Raw genomic sequence first — 27,980 nt, forward strand, 5'->3', positions numbered from 1 at the left:
TTTCATCCTGAGGGGGACATCAACATGTGCACCCAATAGCTGCTGAGACATTTCACTCAAAGGCTCAAATGTCAGCCTCATGGTGGCACTAGAGGAACAGTCTGAGGACCAGCAAAGTCAGTAGGATTAATCATCAGGTAGCATAATGCTTTGTACAGAATGTCAGATCCATCCTGTTGAGATATTTCAGTGTGGACCAAAGTGGTGGGCAGACCGACAGACACAGCCACACACACACATTCCTTTGTCTTCATTATCAGGCATACTGGTAGAATGCATGAAAAAGCAAAGCAGCTCACTTCTCTGATCTATTGTGAGTTGATATTATTTTTTACTTTTAAGTATTTACTTTTAGATATATTTGTTGCATCCTCCACAAAAGACAACCACATTTTTCAAAGAGAAAAGATCACTTTTATTGAACAGCTGGCATGTCTGCAGCTAGTAGTGTAGTTTTAACTTGAAAGTTTGTACCCATGCTAGTAAACTAAAAGACAAAAAATATTCTAGCCTACATCCTACCGGTCCATTGATTTCATGAAAAAGGCAGTCATGTGAAAGTTGTAGTCGCTAACGTGACTATATAGTTAATAAATCATGGCATGACGGCAGGGAAAAAAGATTAGAACATTCACTACTATATCCTCTCCACGTCCCCCAAACTCCCTCATGAAACTGGTTTCATGTATCTGTCTTTCACACTGAAAAGAAGTGCATCAGCCATAATGATAATAAATGCAAACATAAAATATACATTTGATAAACCAAATGAAACCATTGATTGAAAAAAGATAAAAACATGTTAAACAAGTCATATTTACAACAGTCGATAATATAGGACACTACTTGAGTCGTTTGCCCATTTGTCAGCGATGACAACATAGACACATACCAGCCATGTGTTCCCAGTGAAGATTTTGATGCTTCATGCTAACCTTCAAGCACAAATTTATCACACTGAAAGTAAGAAACTAAATGGCCGTGTGGCTAAATGGAGAACTATTGTTGAGGAGTGTGGTTAACATGGGCAGTCTCACGCAGTATTATGAAAAAAATGCACACAAAATTATATTACATATATACATATATTACATATAACTTGTATATAAACAAGTGAACAATGTGTTATTTCAAAAACTGATGAATCAAGAGGCCAAACAGAGGAAACTTTCATTGTCCATACTTTATCCACGCTGTCGTCACATCCAGGGTAAGGTGACTCACAGGTCACTGCTCCTTTTTTTTCTGACAAGAAAATAACATTCAGCCTAAAAATCTCTGAAATCAAACTAACATTCAGGATTTGCTAGCTGTGGCAGTGTGTTTTGCTCAGCGACTGAGGCCTCCATGAGAGTATCTTGCGTAATTGTTCTCGGGATACAGAGAAAGCTCCTCTGTACTGCTGAGTCCATTGTTGAGTTCTGAAAAAGATGACAGAAAAATCACTGATGATGTTGCAGCTCTCTTTACTTAAAATTAACATATTGTGATGCACTTTTACATGATTTTGCTAGAAATGATTTAGTTGCATTACATTAACAGCAGGCATTTATATACGCACCATCAGATCTGCTTTTCACTGCCCACAATGCAAATGAGTACATTATTTACACATCACTTAAACTACTGATGTAATTAAAGTAAAAACTACAAATTATGTCCAACTATGGCACCCCCAACTGGTAGTGCCATATAATTATAAAACTCAATACTAAAAACCCTCCACTGCTCTCTCTGTTGCCTTGTATCACTCTGCTAAGCCCCTTCTACCAAAACCATGAGTTCAGATGGCAGCAGAAGGAATCAGTCGACCTGTGAAACCTCATGCCTTTGTAGGGCCTGCTTTCCAGGGTGTGAGCCTCACCAAGACCCCAGTCCCTCTTAGCCTGACTTGTCTTCTAAGCGCCCTAATGTTTTGTATCACAAGTTGCAGGATTTTCTACAGGATTTTACACACCTGAATCAGGCTTTCACTCACTTTCTCCAACGCTGGCACAGTGCTAAAACAAAGTGTGGAGGCAAGCCTGGCTATAAGAGACTAGACTTTCATCTGAAGGCACGTACAAGCACATTTGCATGTGTAGAATAGCCAATAGGAACACCCTCTGTGATGCCAAAAGTAAACTGCCTACCTCAGCTTTAATAAGAAATATTGGTTAATAATGGCTGTGTGCTATAATAATGTCTAGATGCATGTTGGCCCACCACAGGGGCTGATTTGTGAATTTAGGAGCTCAAAGGCTGTATTTCCATGTGGACATTATTTATGTTTGCTCTGTCCAGTAACAACCTGGACAATTTATTCCAAGGTGTGAATGCAGTCAGAGCTGCACCTGAGAATATGAGCTTCTCCTTCATGATGTTGACGTCCCGACTGGACCGACGCGCCACAGCGCTCAGCATGATCTGTTCTGGGTTGTAGTTCTGCATCCCGCTCATCCTCCACCTGTTATAACACACACAGATACAGACCATTACAAGCACATCTGGGCAATGATTCTATCAAGCCAGACAGTTCAATATTTATGGTGCCCGACAGTCTTTAAGGTAAGGATACACATGAAACAATACATACATGTAATGGAATGTATGCCAATAAACAAGAGGTAAACAAGTGCAGTGAAAGAAAGGAAGGAATGGGCCTCTGGGTGTCAGGCAGAAAAAGTACAAGAAGGACAAACAGAGAGGCAGAAACAAAGGCCAAGGCAGTCGCAGCAGTTACCTGATCATATGATAGCTGACAGATGCCAGGGGCAGTGGAGGAAGGTTGCATGCAGATCAGACAGAGCACAGGACAAAGTAAGAATGTCAAAGGAGAAAGAGAGTACAAAGAGGACAAAGAGAGGTTATAGCATGGAGGAGAAACAGAAACATTCAGAAGACAAAATACAGCAGGAAGAAGGAAGAAGAGAAAAGTAGAAAATATAAAGAAACTAGAATAACTGCCTTGCACCAATGCTCAGGGACCCCCGAGAAACAAAAAACGGTCAAATTCCTTGAATGTGTTCAAATGTTCGGCCAATAAAGCAGATTCTGACAGAATGTGAATTTATAGCCATGACAATAGACATTGCTTCAAATATGGATGTTGCTGCAAAGAGGCATTGTAAAACTGAATTGTTAAACTTGGTTGCTTTCACACACATCTTCAGCCCAGGAACATTCAAATATAAAATGTCATCATTTCATCATCTCTTCCTTTTAGGCATTTGTGTGAAATCTTTTCATAATTTTATGTCCAAAAACATGTTTTGTGAGGTCACAGTGACCGTTGACCGCCAAAATGTAATCAGTTCATCCACGAGTTCAAGTGAACATTTGTACCAGATGTAATGAAATTCCCTCCAGGCGTTCCTGAGACATCGCATTCACAAGAATGGGATGGACGTAAGGTCACAGTAACCTTGATCTTTGACCACCAAAATCTAAGCAGTGAAGAAATTCCCTGAAGGCGTTCCTGAAATATCAAGCTCACGAGGATCGGACAGATGGACAACCCCAAACATAATACCTCTGGCCAGGGAAGCATAAAGAGCAGACTGACCAGACCGGACAGCTCAGATCCAGTCAGACTCAGGCTGCTGTAAGTTCAGCGTCTTTGCATGTGAGTGCATTCAGATATGTGCTGCTCATGCCAGCGTTTATATAATACTTGATTGAGTTCTAAAATTGTTTATGAGGTAAAGAAAAGCACATTTACTGTTTTTCTACAGGACATTAGGTCTAACTATGTTCACTGAGGCAGATAAAATGTTTAATTATACCATCCATAACAAGAGATGTCTCAGTGCACGCTGAAAATAAAACTAAGACCTCATGATTTTTAAAGGTTGAGTCTGGGTCCAGACCTTGTCTGGCATCATCACATGAAACAGCGCTTACTCGGCTTAAAAAGCAATTGATCCAATGAGCACTGCAGGAGCACTAACAATTAGCCAATCAGTGCCATGGACAGGACTAACGGCATTGTCATGCTGTTGTCAAGCTGCGCGCTGAAACCAAGGCGGCTCTTCACCTGACATCGTGGTTGATTTTACTTTGCTGCACTCCCCTCTTAATACCCTGCATGTTGTCATGGCTACGCATCAGTGTTGACTTAAAATTCTGTTAGATCCTCTCTGGTGATTTGTTGAAAATCAAATCCCTCCCCCATGGAAATCCGTTGAAATAAAGCTCATTTAGAATAAATGGGAAAATAAATGCGGTGACTCTTAATTACATTTCTGTGTTTGCTACTTTTATGACAGGTGCTTATGCATTAAAGGTGAGTGCTGTAGTGATCAATACAATATATCTGTGACTTTTAACATGATCACAGTGCAAACTTACTTTTGAAAACAGAAAATCCCGATGACTACGGCGATGGAGACCAGATCTGAAGCGATCCAAATGAAGTTGTAAGCGTTCTGGCTCTGCACGACAAGAGAGAGAAAAGTAGTTTCTGGTGAACACCAGTGGAGGTCACCATTAACATGCATGTCTCCTGAAGCAAACACAAGGCCCTGACTAAAGCAGAGGCCTGCTGGACAGCTGCTTTTTAGTCCAGAACTGTGCCCTTGTCTCAATCTGTCCCAGACACTTTCCCAGGGTCCTGTTGTTCTCTAATGCCACGCTGCGCTGAAGTCTGCCGCTGAGCTCCCTCATATTTCTCTGTGTCCTTGCCCTCGAGTCTTGCTGAGCCCTCGTCAGTCTCTGTCCTCTCTCCTGCTGTCCTCTCGTCTCGCTGTGTGACCTTGTCTGTGCGTCTGTGTGAGTGTATGTGTGTATGTGTGTGCATGAGTGTGGTGTCAGATGAGAGACGGAGAGAAGAGAGCTGTTTACCATGAGCCAGATGGGGTAAGGCACCTTTCGGAGGACTTGGGGGGCATCAGAGGACACAGAAGGCACCCCGCTACACCACAGAGTGGAGTACAGCCAGGGCTCGTTCACTGGGTAGACAGTCACACTCACATTATTATCCAGATACTCCCTGGGGAAGAGAAAAATACATGTCAGGCCTCCCTTTCACTCTTTAGCTCCTTTGACTCTCTTGTCACAGCACAGAAAATACTGTTGCTTATCAAAAATGTACACACTGTGAAATATTAAACTTAAATATTTCATCTGTATCCATTAAGCCTGTGTTTAAAGGATCACAACAGTGTACGTTTGACATCAATGCACAGCTTTCTGCCACAGAGCAGTTTGGATTATTTCAAAGGAGTGATGTTCAGTCTGTGCTCTTCTCACTAGTTTACAGTACATGGGGCTCACGTGGTAAAAGGTGATGTCACATATTTGCATGCGCCAATGAGAGTAGAACACTAGTTGAATCAAAATCAGATTATATTTTGGGGTTGTTTGCTGATTTTTGCAGCAGTTAATCACACTTTGATCAGTACACACACCCAATTGTTCCTATGCTTGTTTAGCTCCTGACCATTTCCACAGTCCAAGTCAAGAGTTACATTTGCTTATAAATTAAAGTAATGAAAATAAATATGCACATATTTTCATGAGGCGGTAGTCCAAATTGCAACAGAATGGTCCTTCACTTGCTGTTTGAAGGATACTTTTCAGATAGTGCTTAGAGCAACATACAAAGCTCCTCCCTTCACTTTTTCCTTTCCCCATTGCCTGGCAGTAGTTGCTCTTACTGTATGTCTTTGCGGCTGGCCTTGCTATAATGGAGGGTCAGACTTGTTATTCCTCTCTGCCTTATCTCGTCCACTGACAGCTTCTCATTTGCGGTCTGCTGAAGCCCTCGCACCCTCCCCCGGTCCGTGTCGGGGGTCCACGTCACCTGGCAAAAACACATATGACATGGAAAGACCCTGATCAGACAGAGGGCAGCATATTCTTCACATGTAGAGAGGTTACACTTTAATGGTAAAAAGGTGCTGCTTGCAGAATTTAAAATACTAATATGAATGTGATGGCAAATAAGCTGTGATGCCCTGGTATATATTGACTACAGTAAGCCAAGGAGGACACGACAAGGTGTTTGGCATCCTGTTTGACATTTTTAATCAAACATAAGACTATATTCTTTAACTAGGTTGTAATTCATTTAGACTTGCAGGAGTTTACAGTAGTTTTCAGCTGAAAGAACAGTACCCTCGAACTGGTTGGGCTGAAAAGAAATCCATCTCACACTTTTCTCCATTGTAACACACTGTACTACACTAGGTTACAGTATTACAAGCAGCACCTTTAACTAATCAAAGAATTGTTATAGAGGGACCTACAGTCCTCACCCTCTTCTGGGAAATCCCTGCTTTCTGAACAGCCCACAGCGTGTCCATGAACCAGTTCCGGGAGCGGGGGTGCTCTGGTGGAGGCTTGCGGATGTTGAGCAGAGCAGAGCTGTTGGCCCTGGCTGCCAGACGCAGCATTTCCACCAGACTGCAAACTGTCTGATTGCCTATTCTGCTGCGGTCCCTCGCTGTCAGGGTTTCTACTGTCCAGTAGGGGTCACTCTGGAAGCAGGGGAAAGCAGCAGAGAGAATGACGCTGACATGTAACATACACTACGTACGTCTGTAGAAATACAATATAAAAACAATTATCAATAATCTAAACCAAGCATATAAAGCTTTGTGGAAGGTTTATCTTTTAGATATCAGATTTAGAATTTGAATTTGTTAATATGTTATTTGCCTTCATTCCATCACTTTTCCACTGAAAAGAAACCAAAGCATCTCTGCACTTATGCTCTTGTTGTCTAAAGAGGGACCTTCTTCAAAATTAGCACTGCTCCACTGCAATTATATTCGATAACCTCAAAATATTGCCAGTTTTCATTATTGGAAAAGCTAACTTATTTCTACAGCACTTACAGACTTTCTAACATGTTACTGTTAAAACTGGAGGGTTCGCTACATTTTACAGTCACAAAATGTGCTTGCATCATATTCTAAATACATTTTCACTGGAGGACAATTAATTGTCCTACACATCACCAGCATAATTCATCCTGGACTCCTTTAAAACTGAAATATTTTGTATCCCTAGAGGACTTTTTGAATATGACAAATGATGTGATCTCGTCCAAGAGGAAAAGACTGTGATGGAATCTGCTTTAACAAATGAAGGTGAATTGAATACATTTCAGTACCTCCAAAAACCACTGGCCTGCGTTTAGAGAGCGAATTTCTGTCCAGTTGAAGAGAGAGGCATCATCATGCTGCCTGGCTGGAAAGATCTTACTAATGTCTGTGGTTCTTCTCAAGGTGCGGTCTCGCATTAGGAAGGGAACTCCGTCCACACTGGAAGAGACAAAATGTCAGGAAATGTCATACTTTACAACGTCTATTATGATTTAGTATATATTTTGGGTAAAGGAAATATAATAATTATCTACCAACAAAACAGCAGTTCAGTAAATAATCAAAAAGCAGGTATGGAGTGTGCTGACAATCACAGAACATTCTTCTTTCAGAGACAGGACGACAGGTTGTGTAAAGAATCACACAATATTCTTCTGCATCTTATTCATTAAATTTTAAATGTTGCAAACAAACAACCTAGATCTCAGCTATGGGATCTACATGTGGAAATTCAGAGCACAGTAAGTTCATTAAATATGAACAGCCCAGGATTAAAATGTTATAAATGTGTGGTTAATAACCTGATGGTGACATCTGCCTCCAGGGAGCTGGCTCCCTGCTGCAGGGCTCTGTTAAAGGACACAATGGTGTTTTCTGGAGCCAGCTAGAGCAGAGAGAGACAGACACAAGCACTACTGTCAGTCACTGTGTGCAGAAAACATACACGAAGCAGAGGTGATAGAATTAGAAAAGAACATTTAAAGAGAGAAGCACAGAACACATTTGTGGGTAATGATTCAAAGTCAACCTGAGGTACAGTACCTCCTTTACTGTGCATATCTACACACAACACATGGTTTGTTCATTTAAGTTCTTTATGGCAAAAGACTCTCCATAATTTGTGTGTTCTGTGTTTGAACTTGTACATTTCAAACACAGCACAATTACCAATGGGCTACTGACAGACACAGGCAAAATGCAGTAACTAAGCTACATCTGTTTACATATCCATATAATTTCCATAGAAACATATCATTTCCATGAAAACAGCATGTGGTAACTACAAAAAAGAGAGAGAAACAAACTTAGATCAACAAAGACAAAGATCCAACTCAAGTAAGAGCTTCAGCCTGCTCAGTGAAAGCTAGCTGGTGAGATAACCATGGCACCAAATGTACTTTTCCCTCGCTGTTTTATGTAATTCTGTAATTTGCTGAACCAGCATCTAGCATAGTTTGTTTGTTATTCATCATGACTAGGTAAATGACACAGTAGCTAATTCCTATCATAATGGACAAAAAATAAGCTAAGCTCTCGCACCAGATTTGGTGAATTTAAACTACCTTTAAATCACAAATGTAAGTGTATTAAATTGTGAATAAATCTCTTATATTGCTGTCGATATAAATATTGATAGCTGACACAGACACCCAGCAAAACAGATTTTAGATCTATGAACAATGAACTATAAATAATCAGAAGTAGGTTAATTTTCTTTTCTTCAACAACTTAATAAAATTGATTAAGAAGGTTCTGCATTTCCCGCTTGTATTCTGTGTAGACAGTATCTGCACTTTTTATGTCGACATGTTATTACGTAGGTTCTGTGATTTTCTGCTTCTGCATTTGCTTTCTGCTTTGCTGGGCAGAATATTTTCAACTACAACACAGTTCCCAATAGACTCTCTCGTGTCCGTGAATTAATCTAAATATTTCTGGTAGTGCTGTCAATCGATTAAAATATTTAATCGCGATTAATCTCATGAATATCATAGTTAACTTGCGATTAATCACAAATTAATCGCACATTTTTATTTATTCCAAATGTCCCATTAATTATCATTTTAATACTCTTATCAACATGGAAAAGTGGATAGGCTTGCTTTGTGCAAATGTTTTTTTATTGAAAACAATGTGTAGTGTTTTATTTCACACTAACATTCTCACTTTGAGCAGCCATTCACATTTGATTGAATCAAATCTCACACATTTTAACACTGTCAATAAACAGATGACAAAAAAAATAAATGCTTGGTTACGAAAAATCCCCTACAACAGCCCTTTCTAAGGGATCAAAACAGGGTGATACAAGATAAAGTTACAAAGTGCACATCATTGTAAACTAGGACTCAGGCTATAGTGCAGTTAAACCATGGCTTAAACTTTCCTTTCTTAAGTTTCCTTTAAACATACAAGCAGTCAGACTATGATGCTCTTCTATTTATTCACCACAGGCTCATCAACCCAGCCTCTTATTTCTCCTCAGAAACAATGAACATTACTTGGCTATGGCTGCATTAAGCTTGTTCTTAGTTGCGGTATCATATGTCTCTGTTGAAAGCCATCCATTGTCGCCTGGTTTTGACAAGGAGGCGGTGGAGAATTCGCATTCGCCGTGTGTTTGTCCATCAGGTGGTATTTTAGACTGGATGTGCTGCGGTGATAACTCACACCAACAATACACACAGATAACTTTGGTCTTGTCAGTCGACCCATCTGGCAACTTTTTGAAACTAAACCTTCCATTCAGAATCTTGTTCGCATCCATTTCAGCGTTTCATGCTTGACATCCACACAAACCGGTAGCCTACTCTTTTACAGCTAGTGAGCAGGCAAGACACCAAAGACGTGTGCGTGGGGCGTGCCTATTGTTTTGTTTCCAGTTTACAACCGGATCCTGTAATTTTCCTAACGTTACTAGAAGTGGCCACAGCTTATAAAAAACTACAAGTTCACTGGGTCACAAAGAGTGTTAATCGCGCGATAAAAAAAAAAATTACGCCGTTATGCGTGAATAACGCGTTATTTTTGACAGCACTAATTTCTGGTGATGCTTTGTCTTTGACTAGAGTTTTTAGTACTATTTCAGCTTTATACAATCATCCATTTATGGCAGGAACTGATCAGTCAGTGACTGTGTTGTAGTTCATAAAATCTCTGCCTACCATTCTGCTTATGTGTGTTTCCCAGCTGAGATAGGCAAGTATTGATTTCATGGAGCATACGTTGTGGTAACATCTGAATAATTCACATGGTACTGTGCTGATGCTTATAGTCATGAAAACAGCACACAAAACATATTCATTTATCAAAAAGCTTTGGTTCTGTTATTTATTTAATAACTCCACACAGTTGAGGTGTTTTCGGGCGTGTGTGTGTGCATTTAAAGGACAGGAAAACACAGCTCTGAACATCACTGTACATTTGTTCATAGCTAGTCATCTGGAACAGTATTTGCTTGCCCAGCTGTGAAATGACAGTTCAGTGTGTTGTTGGCTCTCATGCTTACTGAGCCTGATAACAGTAGCTCATGTACTGCAGCTATACACCACACTGCTGTGTGGAATATAGTGCAGAGGCATGCACACAGTCATTTATGAGCATAAAAATATATCAATTGATCCATCATCGTGGGATATTGGTGTGATCTAACAATTGTTAATGAGAAAAGTTATCAGAAAACATAGTAAAAACATAAGCCATTTTTTGTAGTTTTCTCACACTTTTATCCAGAGTACCAGCAGGAAATTGATATCAGACATGTCTTGGCAGCTGCACATCATCCATTTGAACAATTAACTGGATCAGACAGTGAGGTCTGGCAAAGCATCAACTCACCATGGGAGCTCCCCGGCGGCCAGTGATGTCTGGTCGAGGTTTGAGGCTGTGGCGGTCCATGATGCAGGGGCAGGTGAATGTGAGCGGTGCCAAATAGAGAGCCAGGAGGATGATGATGTAGATCAGCAACACCGTCACCTGGAAATCTATGAGTTAGGAGTAAAGAGGTTTTAAGAGTCACTTTCTTCATCTTCAGCTCATCTCATCTTCCCAATATGACAAGAAATGTTTAGCTCTGTCTGTGTTGGCTGGCAGAACTGGTAATCTGTTTGGAGTACCAGAGTGTAGCACTTCCTCACAGGGGAAAATAATTTGCTAATGCTGGAAAATTCTGACAATTACTGGAAAGCACTGAAAATCAATTTAACATAGAGTAGGCACAAATGAAGTTAAACAACTATGACAGCACCTTGTAATGGAAACAAAAAACTATAACATTATTCATGATACAATGATAAAAATTGTCTTCTTCAGTCCTTATCACTCTTAATAAAAAAAAAAAAGAAATCAAAAGCTGAAATCTGTCCGGGTGATGACAGAGATCTTAGAGTGAAATATTAAATAGAGAAATAACAGTCAATACTCACTGGATCTCTCTCTGCGAACCACAAATCCAGCTATTAACCAGCTCATAGCTGTGACTGTTGCCAGGGCTCCAATGTGCAGGAAAGGTGCTGTGGACTGGTTATAAAGCACACACATAAAACACTAGTGTTAACTGGTGATTACCTATTGGAGTCAGTTCAACAGAATACAATTATGAGAGCATGTAGATCATAAATAAATGTCTCAGAAATCAGTACATGATGATCAGAGCATTTTGTCATGGTGTTATGGGAGAAACAGAATACATTAGGAAGCCTTGTCATTGCTAATACAAAATGCAGCAGTTTTTTAACATTAAAACTTTTGTTGTAAATGTGATTCATTTGTACAAGATGTCGGTTTGGTCAAGATTTAAAGGTACAATGTGTAAGTACTGGCCCCCTCAAAGGTTGCTGGGGGGCAGCATATCATCAGAGTAACCGCTAACTGATGTGAACTATACTCTTCTCTTTACTCTATCAGCTGCCGTTAGCTTGTCAGCTCAGCAGCTGTACAGCTGGTTGGCCTATTAGGGGACTGAGTCTGCCCCGACCAATAACTCAGAAGACCGGGGAGATTGTTGGTATTAACATCCTGGTCATTGGAACCAGACTCAGCAGCCAATGGAGTACATGGCTGGCATGTGTGGCATTCCCCAGCCACAAGAGGGCACCAACACATCAGATTTGACCGTGTGGCTGGTCAGCCCCTTCTCTCTGGCACAGGGAGAGCTGGGCTGCTTCCACTCAAAATGGATGTTTAGAACGAGTCTGCCAACATTCTCCAGGAAGAAATTTCCACCTCGAGAAGTAAAGGAGCTATAAGAGTTGACCCTCCTGGGGAGACCCGGGATTCTAGTGGTTTCTAGTTGAGGTATTTTCTAGTGCCAAAGAAGTGGGGGAGGGGGATGAAAGTCATTCTGGATCTCTGCCCTCTTCTCTCTAGTCTACCCTAAACTGTGATGTAAGGAGATACAAATTCAAGAAGGCACAAAAAGGTGAAGGTATTTTTATCTGAAAGAGTGGAGGCTATACAGACAACTCTAGTTGTTTCACCAGGATGACATGGTTTCTCTCAAGCAATGCCAGAGGCTGTTCGGCCCGATGCCCTCTTCTGTAGTGGCCATACCACTGGGGCACCTGAATATGAGAGGTATCCATTGCTTGGTAGCCTGTCTGGGTATGGATCCTCAGTATGATGGCCACAGTCAGGTGAGGGCTTCCACAGGCTGCTCAGTTGTACTTGAGTTGTAATGGAAGGGCCCAGATTTCCTGTCTTGGGGTGTTTCTATTGGAATGGTCGTGGAGAGGAAAGTGATCACCACATATGCTTCTCTAGTACGCTGGGGTGCCACTCATGAGGGGAGAATGGTAAATGGGAGACGGGACCCTCACATGCGTTCTGCCCACATAAATTGTCTGGAGCTGCTGGCTGTTCAGTTTGCTCTGAAACTTTCCTCCCTTGGCTGAATGGTCATCATGTTTTAGTAAGGACTTACTATTCCACTGTCATAGCTTACATCAGCAGGGAAGGGGGGCTGAGGTCCCCCAGATTACACACATTGCCACACAAAATTCTGATCTGCAAGACAGAACTGTTATCCAGGGGCAACCCACAGTATGAGGACTGGAGGCTGCACCCCGAGGTGATGAAACAGATTTTATTACAGTTCTGACAGGTAGCCGTGGATATATGCAACAGTGAAGAATGATTAGTGCCCTCTGTCACTCTCTCTACATGATCAGAGACTCACTGGGGGTGGATGTACTGGCACATAATGGATTTTTATGGATTTCCCAGGTAGCTCTCATTCCTCCAACTCTGGCCAGAATGAGGGAAGGAGGATTGTATATGATCATAGCTTCCCTCTGTTGGCCAGGAAAGCACTGGCTGGTGGAGATTTTTTACCTTCTGAAAATATTATTCTACAACCTAATTCCTTGCTTTGGCCTCAGCTGAGCATGTAGATGAGATCTGTGCACTTTCCATGCATCAGGCATGTATGCAGTTGAGGTCAGTATGCAGCCTAAATGAGCCTTTATCCACAGGGTTACAGTCTTGTGCCCCCCTCCAGAACTGGCTGCTTTCAATACCCTGCCTTCTCCTCTGAGGAGCACCGGCATGTGCCTGCTCTGTGTCCAGTTTGAGGACTCTTTTTTTTGGACAGGACTCTGGGTTTTAGACAGGGTGGGCAAAACTACACATTTCAATTCAGTTCAATTCAATTCAATTCAATTTTATTTGTATAGCGCCAAATCACAACAGAAGTTGTCTCAGGACACTTTCCATATAGAGCTGGTACAGACCAAGCTCTTTTATCTACAATGAAACCAACAATTCCCCCATGAGCAAGCACTTGGCGACAGTGGCGAGGAAAAACTTCCTTTTAACAGGCAGAAACCTCAAGCAGAACCAGACTCTGGGTGGGCAGCCATCTGCCTCGACCGGTTGGGTGAGAGAGGAAGAGCAAGAGAGGGAGAGTGAGACAGACAGACAGACAGACAGACAGACAGACAGACAGACAGACAGACAGACAGACAGACAGACAGACAGACAGACAGACAGACAGACAGAAATGCAGTCAGAGAGAGAGAGAGAGAGAGAGAGACAGAGAGACAGAGAGACAGACATGCAATCAACAGCATGTCCACACAGCATCTGTCCCACTAGACAGTAGGGGCTATTGCCCTAGCTTATACTAGCAAGGGTCTCCAGTCTCCTGCTGACCTATGTGCATGTTCTCCCAGGGGTCTAGCAACCTTGTGGGTGCTCTTTTTAAGGGGTTTTCGTTCAGGAGGTGGCATGTTGGGCCTCGCCCCACCTGTTGACTAGATTTTTTAGGTTGGATGTCACAGCACCAACTCTGGCACATTCAGTCCTTAATCAGGGCTCTTCTCAGAACTGGGTACTTTCCTTGTAAAGTACCAGTGGAGACAGTCTCCTTTACAGACATGTCTGTCAATCTGAGAGTCAGTGTTTTCCCCATTGTGAGACATGAAAAGAATGTTGTGAAAGAGAAATTAAAGTTATGGCTATAACCCCGGTTCTTTGATTAACGTACTGTAATTGTCTCACCGGACCACCCTCCTCGCTAAAGAAAAGAGGGAGGGGTGAGCTTCTTTTGATTGATGACTGATGCCGTGCCTAATATATAGGAGAAAAGGAACATCCCCTCCTGACATAGACATCACTAGTGCCAGGTAATTAAGACAGGAGTAATGTTATTTGAGTGTCTGATGAGGTTATAAGAGGCGTTCCTTTTGTGAGACACTCATGCTAATCAGAAAACGCTAGTCATATCCATAACCTTCAGTTTTACAGGACATTATGTGCCGGACTGCTTCTTGCCTGGGAGCAGTGACTTCACTTCTTTGTTCTGAGCTAAGCTAACTGGCTGCTGGCAGTTGCTTCATATTTTTAGTCGTGCTACATGCATTCTGCACAAATTTATTTATGTTGAATATAATTCAGCTTGTCCTTAAAAGAAAAAACAGCCATTGACTGTGACTGTGCAAGCAGGTTATAACGAGCCATATTTACGTTTATTGTTAGGTGGTGACCTCTAGTAGCCAGAAAAACTGTGACAGTGTCCTGTGTGAAACCAAAGTGAACATTGACCCAAAGTTACATAATGTACTTAAGTTACATCACATATGTAACGGTAACATACTTATTTAAACGCACAATCCTTTCATATACCAAACCAAGTATTTTTGTTGCCTATATCTATATCTACCTATATCTAAGTAGTTTTGGTGCCAAATGCTAAGCATACTGCCAGCATTTCAGTAACATACTTATTTTAACCTCCCAAAAAAGTAAAAAAAAAAAAAACCTGTAGTTTTCAGAACTCTTTTTTTGTGCTGTTTGGAACAACATTAATAAATTCATAATAAACTTAAAATCATACTTTACCTCATTTAAAGAATTCATTAATGTCCCTTTATGGAAAGCATAATCTTCTTCAGTCAGTTCAGTTGCAATTTATTACACTGTCCTTTAACTGTCACTATCATTTATTTTATGTTATTAGTAATTAGTCAAAAATTGGAGAACTAAATGGGTAAAAGCACAACATGCAGCTGCATTCTGATTCTAACCTGCAGGGATACAAGCAGGATGTCCCACTCATCTCCCCATATGTCATCAACAGAGACAACACCAGAGATCGTGGTGAGCAGTGTAGCCAACACTCCAATCTGTAGAGACAAAGGAGTAATGAGGAGATCAGATTTTATATTATGTGTGTGTGGAGAAAATCCATGGCAAAAATTTAAGATGTGAATCACATCACCTTGTGAACCCAGTAGAGGTTCAGCTGTTGGCCCAAGGATATATGGAAAAGTGCTAAGATCTGAAAAAGAAGCAAGAGTCACTGTGTTATATCGTAACAGAGCAATTAGCAATTTGAAAACACTCACAGAGATTTTAAAAGCATTGTTACCATTAAGAATGTGATGTAGCTAAATCCCACGGTGGTGGATGCAAGGATGGGGATCGTCTCATCCCTCCATTCGCCAGAGCGGTTGTATACTGACCTGGAGTGTGAACAGGTAAGGTCTCAGTGATCTATGCACATGGTAAAACTTATAAATTCTTGTCAAAAAGGAGAACTGTGCCTCAGCTATGCAGCACGATAACACCAAGAACCCACTATACAATCATGCTGGTAAACATCCAGCTGTCCGCAACCTTATCTGGAACTGGTTCCATCCTTGGCCATAAACAAAGTTACACTTACAGTCACATAGTGAGATAACTTACTCACCAGTTGAACTCATTGAAATCATTTTGAGCCACCAACCAGAAGTAGGCCCAAAAGAGAAGCAGAAGGAAAGAACTGCACAAGATGACGAACCATGTACACTCCCACTGTAAAGCAAAACACAAACAACAGTTTACCTTTTCAGGTTTTACACTGGGACTACTTCACACACACACACACACACACACGCACACACACACACACACACACACACACACACACACACACACACACACACACACACACACACACAAATATGGAGAGTTTGATCCTTAATTATATGCCAGGAATTAAGGTGCAAACACTGAAAAAAGCTCCTATCATCAATATTTTTATATAAACAATGGATCAATGGATGGCTTCATTCACTCCCACAGCTCTCACAGTGTGATTTCCAACAGCAGTGGCAGGGAGCACTTGTTTTCTTCAAATGTATGCTATTTGCAACATCAAACAGCCAACAGCAAACAAAGTTAGCAATCTGCAGCTGAACTAGTGAGGTAGTATTGCTACACAGTTCTTCTATTTTCTCAAAACAATCTGCATATGATGACTTGCTGTAAATCATGCATGCCATTACTAAGACATACCTAGTCCAAAATACATGTTTAGAATAGCACATAACAATTGTTATGGTAAATGGTAAATGGACTGTATTTTGTATAGTAAGTTTTCTAGTCAGAGGACCACTCAAAGCGCTTTTACAACTGTACTGTTACTACTTAAACATGTTTTCTCCTTCCCGGGTTTTTAACCCCTTCCTGTACAGTCTTCTGGCTTGACATGTGGGACAAAGGTATAGAGGAGAGTTTGTGCCGCATTCAAGGACTCTTCCCTTCAGTAGTTAACACGATTAGGAGCTAATGCCATGTGAGGGGAGGTGTAAAGTATGATAGGCCAGTCAACAGATCCTGTTGAGCATTGATCAGCTTTGCACCACACTGTGCCTGATGTCACCATTTCCAGCAACTTATGTAAGAAGCTGGGAGATAATTAGATGTGTGTGCAAGTAAAGAGCAAATGGCTGCACTAATGAAGCAGTTGAGTCTTGGCAGAATGACTCGTAAAAGGTTTCACTTTTAGCCAGGAATGGAGAGGGAATGAATATCCATCAGGTAATATCTTCTAACCTAATGCGTCCAGTTACAACATGACAGTGGAAGTTGGAATCTGACAAGTACCGGTGGCTGATTTTAATTGGTTTAGCAGTAACCTGGAGGTTAGGTGACGGTACATGGCAACGAGGCACTGAGCATTGAGTCCCATTTATTAATCAACTCAAGCATCAAACAACAGTGGAAATGATGGCCACAGATTTTCTTAACTAAGCCCAACCACTTCCCAGCATTTGTGACTTGTATGATTCCGGTTATTATATTTTTTTATATTTTCTGCATCCTGGTTTCTACTGTAAGTGGGCTTGCACTGGAGAGAAACAACTGTATGCCACTGTAAAATAAATTTTATTTCACAGTACTTCAGTACTAAAGTAGTTCAGATCACTTTACAAATTCCCCCGATACTTCCTCATTTTGTGTGAGAAATAAACCAAATTCCAGATTTAAAACAAAAAAATTTACAACCCCTCCAGAGACTGGTCGTTTGGTAGATTAGGATTCAAGGTCGGGGGTCACCAGCAGGGTCAGAGAAAGGTGATGGCTAACAGTTCAAGTAATCCCTAGCTAAGAAAATCTCCTCGGTGAAGAAAATGATGATGAGGAGAAGCCTGTTCCTCAGCTCAGTAACTAGTGTCAAAGGACATTCAGTACATAACTGCTCCAATGGGACTGTCCATAATGCTTCCACCTGCAAGGACTTTATGTCACTGTAAATGCTAGTCTATATCACAATAACAATAAAGTTTGTGATATTGTGCATTTTTAGATTAAAAAATGAAAGACAAAAAAGCATAAACACTAAACACAAACTGACCATTTTCATCAAATTGCTGCTGCTGCTGCAAAAAAAAACTAAAGCCAACAAAGGCAAGTCCTGCTCATTGATTTGCAACATTGTTTTCCATGATGTGATGCAACCAGAAGGGCTTTGTGCCTGAACCTCAGTTATCCTACAAGAAAAAACATTTCATAGTCAATGGGGATCTAAAAATCTGGGCTTGAAAAGCAAGCCCATAAGAAAAAGTTTCTCATACTGTTGGTAGCTTTCCTAACACTAAACACATTTACAACATTTCATCCATTCATCCAATGAGTTTGAGAGACTCCATATCAAATTTTCCAACCTTTACCAGGCCACTCTCACTGTGAAGTAGCTGCAAGTCATTTTCAGGAAAGCTGCATGATTTCTGGCACTTTCTCCTACGTGCTACATGGCCTTCAAAGGTCTTTCTATCTTTCCAATTAGAACTGCTGGTACCCAAGTTCTGACAGCACTCATAAATCCTGATCTACAGTATCTGCTGACTTCACCATATGACGAGCCTCTACCTCCTTTCCTGTTATAATAAATACTGAACAGAGTGGCCTGCATCAGACAAGGTCAGTGTCTGCTGTAAATGGACACCGATAAAGCAAGAGCACATGGGGGTATTCAGGTATCAGGTTATATAAAACCTGCATTAATTTATTTTTTGACCAATTGGGGGCCACCCAACAAGTGAACACAAACGGTTGTCATTTCAAGGTTATCAGTAACCGTTGTTTAATCACGCCCCTCATGGTCTCATGAGGTACCCTAGAAAGAAAGCCTTTCTGAAGGCCTTTCTGAAGGCTTTCTTTCTTGGAGCTAGTTAGTTGAAAGCCTGGTGTGTCTTATACAGACGCTAAAGGGTACCTTATTACCAGGGGAGCATGACAAAACATCAGCATTTGACAACCTGGGAATAAGAATGTGCTGGTGAACACAATATTGAGATATTCTCCCATTATGAAGTTGATTTGTTGGGTCGCTGTGGCTCAGGAGGTAGAGCAGTCGTCCACCTATCAGGAGGTCGGTGGTTTGATCCCTGGCCTCGACAGTCCACATGCCGAAGTATCCTTGGGCAAGATACTGAAGCCCAAAAACTGCCCTCCATGCTGTGCCATCTGTGTGTGAATTCATATGTACATCGCTTTGGTTAAAAGCGCCTGCCAAATGACTAATTGTAATTGATTTGGCATCAAACCTAGTAACACATCCAGCAGACACAAAGCAACATACACATTAATTTGAAGTCATGTTTCTGGCCACCAGGTAAATATTAGTCCAAAATGAACTCTCTTTTAGCTGAGTGGTGGGCAGGTAGTGGTTTACCAGAGCCTTTTCTCTGAAATAACCATCTCTTGTCTCTGAAAATGAGAGGAAGCAGTTAAATTGTGGCCCATAAAATGAAAACAATGAGCTAAAAGAGGTTAAAATGCTCTGCACAACTGAGGGGAACTGCAAAGTTGGCTGATAGTTGTCTGTAGGGTTCTTTAAATGTTAGTGACATGACATAATTTGATCCATACATACACACATATACATATTTGACACATGATACACATACACCCTCCATTTTGTTGGATTTACTGTGCATGTTGTTATGAGCCACAAATGAAAAACAAAAGATGTAAAGATTCCACTACCAACGAGTGAGAGACACTGAGGTTCAGTGTGCTGATGATGTCTAAGAAAACATTAAGCCTGAAGCCCAAAGCAGCACTAAGGGTGTAATCTGTAGGACTGTTGTAATAATACAAGAGGTCACACATCACTGTGTTGCAGTGTAAACACACACCATTTCAGTGCATGAATGCTAACCTCTCTTTATGTGCAAGCACTCTGTGTGTGTGTGTGTGTGTGTGTGTGTGTGTGTGTGTGTGTGTGTGTGTGTGTGTGTGTGTGTGTGTGTGTGTGTGTGTGTGTGTGTGTGTGTGTGTGTGTGTGTGTGCGTGCGTGCGTGTGTGTGTGTGTGTGTGTGTGACTACATGAAGCTTTGTAAGTGGAGACAGAGAGGGGAAAGAGGCAGCTGTGTGCTTGTGTTTTTTCCTCTTGGTCAGCACACCATCAGTGCCAGACTCACACATTCAGTAAATGGACTAATTTATGGCTGAACCACTGGCTCTTTGTGATAAAGGAGACATCTAGCAGCAGTAGCTGTGGCTGCCCAGTGGGTGTCCAACACAGCTGGGTGTCTGGCTCTGCTTTACACATCCAAACACTGCACTGCTTTCTATTACTTGCATTATTGTAAGGATAATTTCCCCCAGTTACTAGGGTCTGGTCTAGACGCCACTCAGGAATTCAGTTAAAAAATGGGATGACATCAAGTTCTACTGGATCACTTTTGGAAACAACCTTTCTAGCTGTATTAGAAAGGTAATTTCTAAAGAATTACTGCAGTGAAACTTAAATCAATGAAGCTATAAATTCATTAACTCTTACAAACACCTTAGAAGACAAACAAATATGCTGGGATTTCATCAGTTTAACAGTATAACAATAAGATAATAAAATGATGTTAGCCTCAACATTTTTCTGAACAGTTGTTATGACAAAAGTATCTAAATTCATTTATTTTCAATGGGAGTTGAGATCCCAAAGCATGTCTACATCTAAAATATTTCCATTTGGGCTGTCATGGTATACCTCTGTATGGTACTACTGTAAGACAAGTACCATGTAGACTGCAACATCTCTGGTTTGAGGACTATATACTATTACTGTAATTTAATCCAATATGTAAAACAAGACAAACAAGAGAAAGATAATAATGTCATTTTTGAACAATAAATGGCAAATAACGTGACAAAAGGAGGCTGTTAGGCCATAATCAAAATCAAGAGTGTGCTGCACTTTGGGTGCTGTTGTGTAGTTCTGCGTTGCCTTTCACAAAGCCTGACCTATTTTTTGGCCTTCAGATCCACCAAATGGAAAACAGTTCATTCATTCCTGAGGTGTGATCAGGTTTCAGTGCAGCCTCAGCAGGATTGTGTTTGTCATTATCAGCCCGTGTTTTGCTCTGCTGATTTACAGTAAGCCACATGGTCACACACTCTCCACTCAATCTGCTTTCTTTACATAAATGCTTATCTACAAGATCCCTGGATACAACTAGTAAACATGGACACGAATACAAGTCAAGACTGCTTTTGTCTTAAGCCTTTATCATACAATCATGTAGGTACACACATACAGAAGATGTATTCAACACATCCCTCTTTGCATATCAGCCCTGTTTCTTCTTATCATTAGAACCTATAAGACTGCAACTTGTGTTTTCTTCATGCAGCAGCTAAAACAGCATTTGCATTTAGCAGATGTGCTGTAAATACTATGACTGAAGCACCTACAATTAACTTAATAACCATGGTTCTGTACTCTTCCTCCTTACTTCAGCTATAACAGCTCAAGCGTGATAAGCAGTTGAAAGATGACACCCAGGTTCAGCTTTCTTTGTCTACTTTCTGTTGAGCTGAGTAATGACTGACTCACTGTAGGCTGATGTAAAGGAAGGCTTGTCCCAGCCAGTGTTATGCAGCAACACTTTAGGCTCACATGTTGTGTGTTAATAGCTGGCTTGCGAATGTTAGCCACAGGTTCTGCTACATACAGTAGTCACCTAGTTTTATTTAGAGTTGGAAGGCATGTGAACCGCGCAGCTGAGGTCAGGACTTCTGTAGAGCTGTGTGCCATCACTAAGGTTAAGATAGGTGTTGATGGTCAGGAGGATGTGGAGGTATTTAAAGGCACCTTTGACAGAGCTGAGCTGAAAAACGAGTACTGCAACTCATCACTTTTGCTACTAAGTAATTAGTGAAGTCATGTGTTTACTTTCCCATGAGTAATGTGTAATCAGTAATTGATTTCAGTTATCAAATCACTTGCCCAACACTGGTGGGAGACAATTTAAGCATGTCGGACATACTCACTGTTTAGTGGCAGAGACAAAGCTGGAAGTCAAACCTCAGTTTGTTTTTTGGTATTGACTGAGATGTGTCCGTGTATCAAAAGCCAAGGCAAGATGCAGAAAGTTACTGCTATGTTTTATTAGTAAACCAAGCAAGTAATACTTGACTTTTATATATTATCATGATACAGTATCAATACTTAATGATCAGCTGTATTGTCTTACCCTGGAGCTGTCGTCTTGGGAACGCTGGTAGCGTTTCCAGCGGCAACCATAGATCCCAGTGACAAAGGAAACAAAGACCTGCTTCTCATAGACCTGTAAGGGTTGGTGTTTCACCATGCTCCTTCAGCCTCAACGCGCCACCAGTTCGTTAACATCCCACACAGGACTGGGAACCCTGAAGAAGACCAAAGTGTTACTAAACAGAAGAAGCTTTCAAATAATTAGCTGAGTCTTTGTACATGCAATTAGATTTTTCATCAACATGTCATGTCACGTCATGTATATTTTCACAAAACAAGGGGAATATGTTGACGGTACTGGGCCTTATTTGCAGTAACAACACCAGTGAGAGGAAGTCAACACACCATTCAATAGTGAGTCATGTCTGGGACAGACATAATAACATGCTATACAGTCTTTACAGTCACAATCTAAGAATTTCTAGCTGTGGAAAAGTGATAAATGGACATTAGGTAGGTAGAAAATTTATGTATGGGTACGATTTGAACCTTTAAGAAGAAGAACATCGTTGAAAAAGAAGAGTGAGATGGAGTCAATATGTTGCCCTCAACCTTGCTTCTGCCTCAGAGAGAAGCTTGTTAGCGGCAGGTAAAAAATGTCTTGGTACTTGTGTCCTTTTTTGACTTTTCTTTTCACATTTTCAGGTCATTTTTGTATGGGATACCTTACAGGCAGAATTATCGAATGACATAATTTCAAGTCATGTAACCTACAGTATGTGTTATTTATATCTTGTCTAAAAATACAGCTGGTTCCTCGGAACAAACTCACAGTCTGAGCATGTGACTTTTAGGGCCTTTCTGCTTATACCGAAGCTGCTACTTAGCAGGACCAAAGGTCCCAGCCATATCGTCACTCAGTGGCTCAAAAATGTGCTGTCATATACAAGAGAGAGGTATTTAAAGAGTCGCAACATCACTGCACTCATACAACAGAACTGACAGCAAGAGCAGGAGCTCCATGCTGAATGCTGTTGTTTACATCTACACATAGGAGAAATGTGTCCCTCTGATCACTACGGTGACAAGAGACACTCCACACGTAATCAAGGTGACCATGGTGGGCTCCTCCTTATACCGCACCACAACATTGTAAAGGAAAAAACAGTTGAGTAGTGCCAACTCGGCACGACTGCCGCCCCATAATGGAAAAATCCTATAATAGAGAGCACCTCATTTCTTTTAAGTCATCTGAACCAAAGTCAGAAGTAGATGTGGAAAGAGAGGACAAGGTCACTCAACCTCATGGCTGATGTTAAATGCGGCAGTAGCACCGTCCTTAAAGAGACAACAACTCCAGTGGGACTCAGTCAGTAGAGAGTGAATGACACGTGAAAGCTGAACCCTTTGGTCCCCACTGTAACCCCCGCCATGACCATGGTCAACTGCCTGGAGCAGACCATGAGGATGAGGTTTCCTAGACAGAGAAACAGTCACCCCAAAAGAGAAAACAAAGTACAGCTGAAAACTGGTGACATAAAATGTCTCACATTTTATTTTCTATCCTTTTTTGACAGAAGACAGCAATGAACCATGGCCAGATGAACGTAGATAAGAGTGCGTTTCCTGGTCAGTAGCAAAACAAACTGCACCTTTGTCCTTATCTCTGAGCAGAGAATGATAGCATGACAGGTGTGTGTGAGAGTGTGTGTGTGTGTGTGTGTGTGTGTGTGTGTGTGTGTGTGTGTGTGAGTGTGTGTGTGTGTGTGTGCGTGTGTGTGTGTGTGTGTGTTTGTGTGCATGCGTGTGTGTGTCTGTGTCACTTCAAGATTTGCAAAGATTCAGCATCTTAGTTTAGCTAGTTACCATGCTTGTTTGCTGATTAGCACTATAGCCAAGGTTCAGCTGAGCATGAAGAAAATGTCATAAGTTTGGCCATAAAGCACTGAACAAATTGAAAATTTGCTGGCGCCAGATGAAAATGGACAAGACATGGACAAGCTTCATCTTTTCAGCTTCATCCTGTCAGCATTATGAATATCTGTAGCAAATTTCATTTCAAAGAGAGAGAGAGATATTTCAGTCTGTACCAAACGGTGGACTGACCTGCTGACAGACCGATACTGCCATTGTGAGAGCTGTGCTGCTAGCATGGCTAAAAGCTAATTGGAGGGACAATCCCCTTTATTGGTCACACAACACTTCCATATGCACACACACGCCATGCACTGGTGAAATTTTTCCTCCGCCTTTAACCCATCCTGGTCGTCCTTCCTCCGCGGCAGACCAGGAGCGGTGGGCTGCCATCCGACCAGCGCCTGGGGACCCAGTTCTCTTTCCTCACCATTGGTCAGGTGGTGATCTTCTTGCATGTTTTTTGTGGGGGTATTTTATGAAGGATACCCCAGGTGAGCACAGGGAGAACATGCAAAATCCACACAGAAAGGCCCCTTTTTCCTCGAGCAGCAGGCACTGAAGGCATGGTGGAGGACATGCCACCAGCGCCCACAGCTGGATTCGAACTGGGACCTTCTAGTTGTGAGACGACAGTGTTACCACTTGTCCCACCGTACCACCATTTGTAACTGTAATTAGTAACTAGAAGATGTAAAGGTAGAATGTTTGTTCAGGAATCACTGTTAACGTACAACCATGGTCAAAAGGAGGAAACTGTTACGTATACATCTTGCAGATCGGCAGCATTTGACTGTTGACTGGTTATTATATAGTAACTCGTGGGCATGAGGGAGCCTTCTCCTGGACTGAGAAAAGTTGGCAGATTCCCAGCATTCACTTCCTGACCCCATCCTCAAACAAGGGCCAACTGGAGCTGAAATCACAAGGGCCTTATTCCAGCTTGGCTGATTGTCTCACTTCTGGCTTTCTACCATGGTGCTCTGGTCACAGACCTATGGTCATCATGCGGTAAAATAGGGTCACTCAGTCAGGGTTGAGACACTTCGCTCACTTATTGCTGCGTGATTCCAAGTTTCTTTTAGTGAACTGGAAATAAATCCATAGAAATTATGTCTGCCACAGTGCGTATTCAGTAAAAGGATGCAATTATGAAAAGACCATCTTCTCCCACTCACTTTTCCTTCCAGTGGCTGTAAACTTGATCCCTAATGTGGATAAAAGGGAAATGATTCTTAGGAGGTACAGGTATGTACTTCTGTCTGACATCAGGGTTAATGCTATCATAGTCAGATGTTTTTGATGGAGCAACGCTGTGAAAAGAAGACAAGCAATGCTCACTGCAACACAAAATATCATAAAAGAGATGCATGGCAAGGTGCAACTGCTATTGGAAAATGACATAAAACGTATTCCTGAACCTGCATTAACACTTGACAGAGAAGATGCATCTACTAATGAAACATGTACAGCATAAACTACCATGCCTTTGAAGGAATGTCTTCAACATGAGTTCTATTCACAGTCAAACCACTGTGAGCAACCACATGAGCACTTCACACAAAATGTTTGGCCTCAGAGAATTTGATCTTGATGCACCTGAATTTACCCGATGAAAACAAGCAGTGTCATACTTGCTACTTTCTTTGTTCGAAGTTCAAAGTGGTTAATGGAACGTGTGCAGTGTACTGGCTGTAATGAGTCAGCAGTGTGAGCTGTTTCTGATGCTGTTCTTAGAGTAGCAGAACTGTACTGTTGATTGAACTCTCAGGTCTAATGTACCATAAATTTTTTATGTATTTTCTATTGTTTCTTTTAGCTTCTGTCCCACTGTGTACAGTATAGTCTCTCCTCTTGCAGTATGCTCTGACACCAATACATGAATGTGTGTGAACAGGTGAAAACTGACCTGTGCTTTGAGTGGTCAGCAAGACTAGAAAAGCAATACATAAATGTTGTCCATTTATTCTCTGTTTCAGCACAAGCCTAAGATACATACTTCTTTAATCTGTTATTGTTGCATTTACAGCCAGCTCCTTGCATTCTCAAAATATGACTCTAATTCACTCAGGTTCACATGTACTCAGCCTTTGACAAAGCTCTTTCTTGTGGGCTTTCAGCTGGCCTCTCATTCAGCTGTCTCCAGGCCAGTTTCTTCTCATGAACCTGCCATTTACCTGATAGGACATTACTATTCACTTTCCTGCCAGATTCCACAGGTTACTAGGTTACTGTCAATACCCCTCCAAGGCAGCAGGTGCCTCTCTGTGTAAACTTTGTCCATGGGGTTAAAATGTGCTCATTGAATAATAATACAATAATCCACTAAGTCTTAGCCAACCAATTGTCACAGAGCCTCTGCCATATCGGTCTATTATTAGCCTTTTATCTCGGTCACTGTCGCCTCTTTCCAGGCTCCCATCGTTCACTCCTTCATGAAATTTATATATGCATGCATTAATAGTATCCTTAATCTTTCAGTGGATTTGGCCAAAAATAGAGTTTCCATTAGTGCCACGTGCTCATTATCCACACACAGGGAGGAGTATGAGGGCACGACTGAAAACAAAGCTGCTGTTGAAGCCATGGACTTTATCTCAGTAAATGTTGATGTTTTTGTCACCCTGTGCTAACATGCATCCATCAGGTGGTCATAAGACCTGAGCTGCTGCTCGTTAAAGTGAGACACTGTTCTCCTGCCCTGCGCATCATTAGCCAAGCAACACCCGCCAGTTCTGAGGCAAGGTTGAATTTATTAAAGGTCTCATTTATTAAAGGTCTCTATTAAAGGTGATGTGAGTCTGACAGACAGGGTAAGTGGCGCTGCAGCAAGGCCTGGGTACAGACAGAAGAAAATTGGTAATCAGATACGTCTTTCTACTAATCAGATTTGGGAGGACAACAGGACAGACCAATGTGATTGACACTTCATCCATTTGCTTTGCAAAGATGATGACATGACCACCTGGTTGGCCTGGAAAGACTTTTCTGGTCAAAAAAACTCACTATAGGTCAGTGCTCTCAATTCAAACATTCAGTGAAGAACACATGTACTGTATACAGGGCCAACTGGACTATACTCAGGATAAAAGGAATGATACATATTTTCAGCCATCATCAATCTGCCACATCAGCTCAGTGTCTACCATGTCAGAAGAATGCTGTCCTTTACAGAGACATTACATGTATGATGGGCAATGGAGTCAGGTGAAAATAATTCAGGTAAGTGTGTGTGTGTGTGTGTGTGTGTGTGTGTGTGTGTGTGTGTGTGTGTGTGTGTGTGTGTGTGTGTGTGTGTGTGTGTGTGTGTGTGTTCATTTCTTATTTCTGTGCATGTTGACTTTGCTTCTCTGTGTCTGTACAGGTGTCACTGAAGCAGTTTCACTTATTTCACAACTGTCAATCAACCATCATGCAGAAGAACACGAGACAACCAGAACCATGTTCTGTCTCCATCCTCTCTCCTTTAGTCTGTCATAATGTCAGCACCCTTATTAGAGGGGGTGGGGGGCGCCTGCAGTCATAATGCTGTGCTGATGCTTCTCATGATGGCATTTGAAACAGTTAAAAATGAGTTTCAGAAGACCTGACTGAAAAAAAAAAGAAAAAAAGAAAAACTGCATTCACCCAGTGAAGACAGATCACTCAATTCCACCTCACAAAACACAACACAGTGCCAAGTGCCAGTCACTGAGATTATATGAACATAATCCGATGAAGTGCGCACAAACACTTACTGTATCTCCACGACAGCGTTTGGATCCTAGACAATGCAGAAAACGTCAGATGCTCTTAGTTAATGAGCTATTTCCATGATGAACGTCGTCTCTTCACAGCTGGACTTTACGGATATTTCATATAAGTCTTTAAAGTTACTTTGAGCGGCCGCGTGAGACAGAGCGATGGCACACATCAGCTGACTGTAGACCCGAGCAGCGATGACGACTTTCAGCAACGCTGCGTGAACCATTCACATCTAAAGAGTAGAAATAAATCACAGGAGAGTTTCTCCTTGAGCAGACGGACCTTCAGCGTGCATAGAAGAGTTAAAAACT

General features: G+C 41.6%; 1 protein-coding gene across 5 annotated transcripts; it reads right to left on the reverse strand.

The window, feature by feature from the left end:
- Nucleotides 1-391: 391 nt before the first annotated feature.
- Nucleotides 392-27,980, reverse strand: gdpd5a (glycerophosphodiester phosphodiesterase domain containing 5a). 5 transcript variants are annotated; one of them, XM_070983152.1, is made up of 17 exons: nucleotides 27,663-27,980; nucleotides 22,052-22,226; nucleotides 16,000-16,103; nucleotides 15,676-15,769; nucleotides 15,526-15,585; nucleotides 15,332-15,430; nucleotides 11,234-11,327; nucleotides 10,647-10,792; nucleotides 7,610-7,692; nucleotides 7,097-7,247; nucleotides 6,228-6,458; nucleotides 5,637-5,782; nucleotides 4,822-4,969; nucleotides 4,330-4,412; nucleotides 2,723-2,737; nucleotides 2,334-2,446; nucleotides 392-1,421 (listed from the first exon to the last, which is right to left on the reverse strand). In XM_070983152.1, exons 2-17 carry the CDS (start codon nucleotides 22,166-22,168, stop codon nucleotides 1,330-1,332), a joined length of 1,776 nt encoding a protein of 591 aa, XP_070839253.1. In that variant the 5' UTR covers nucleotides 22,169-22,226; nucleotides 27,663-27,980; the 3' UTR covers nucleotides 392-1,329. The 5 variants fall into 5 exon arrangements, with proteins under 5 accessions (XP_070839253.1, XP_070839254.1, XP_070839256.1 ...); XM_070983153.1 differs by having other exon boundaries at nucleotides 6,237-6,458; nucleotides 27,663-27,851; XM_070983155.1 differs by lacking the exon at nucleotides 2,723-2,737 and having other exon boundaries at nucleotides 6,237-6,458.

The sequence above is a fragment of the Chaetodon trifascialis genome, chromosome 16, assembly GCF_039877785.1.
Source record: "Chaetodon trifascialis isolate fChaTrf1 chromosome 16, fChaTrf1.hap1, whole genome shotgun sequence".
In the NCBI taxonomy this organism is placed as follows: domain Eukaryota; kingdom Metazoa; phylum Chordata; class Actinopteri; order Chaetodontiformes; family Chaetodontidae; genus Chaetodon; species Chaetodon trifascialis.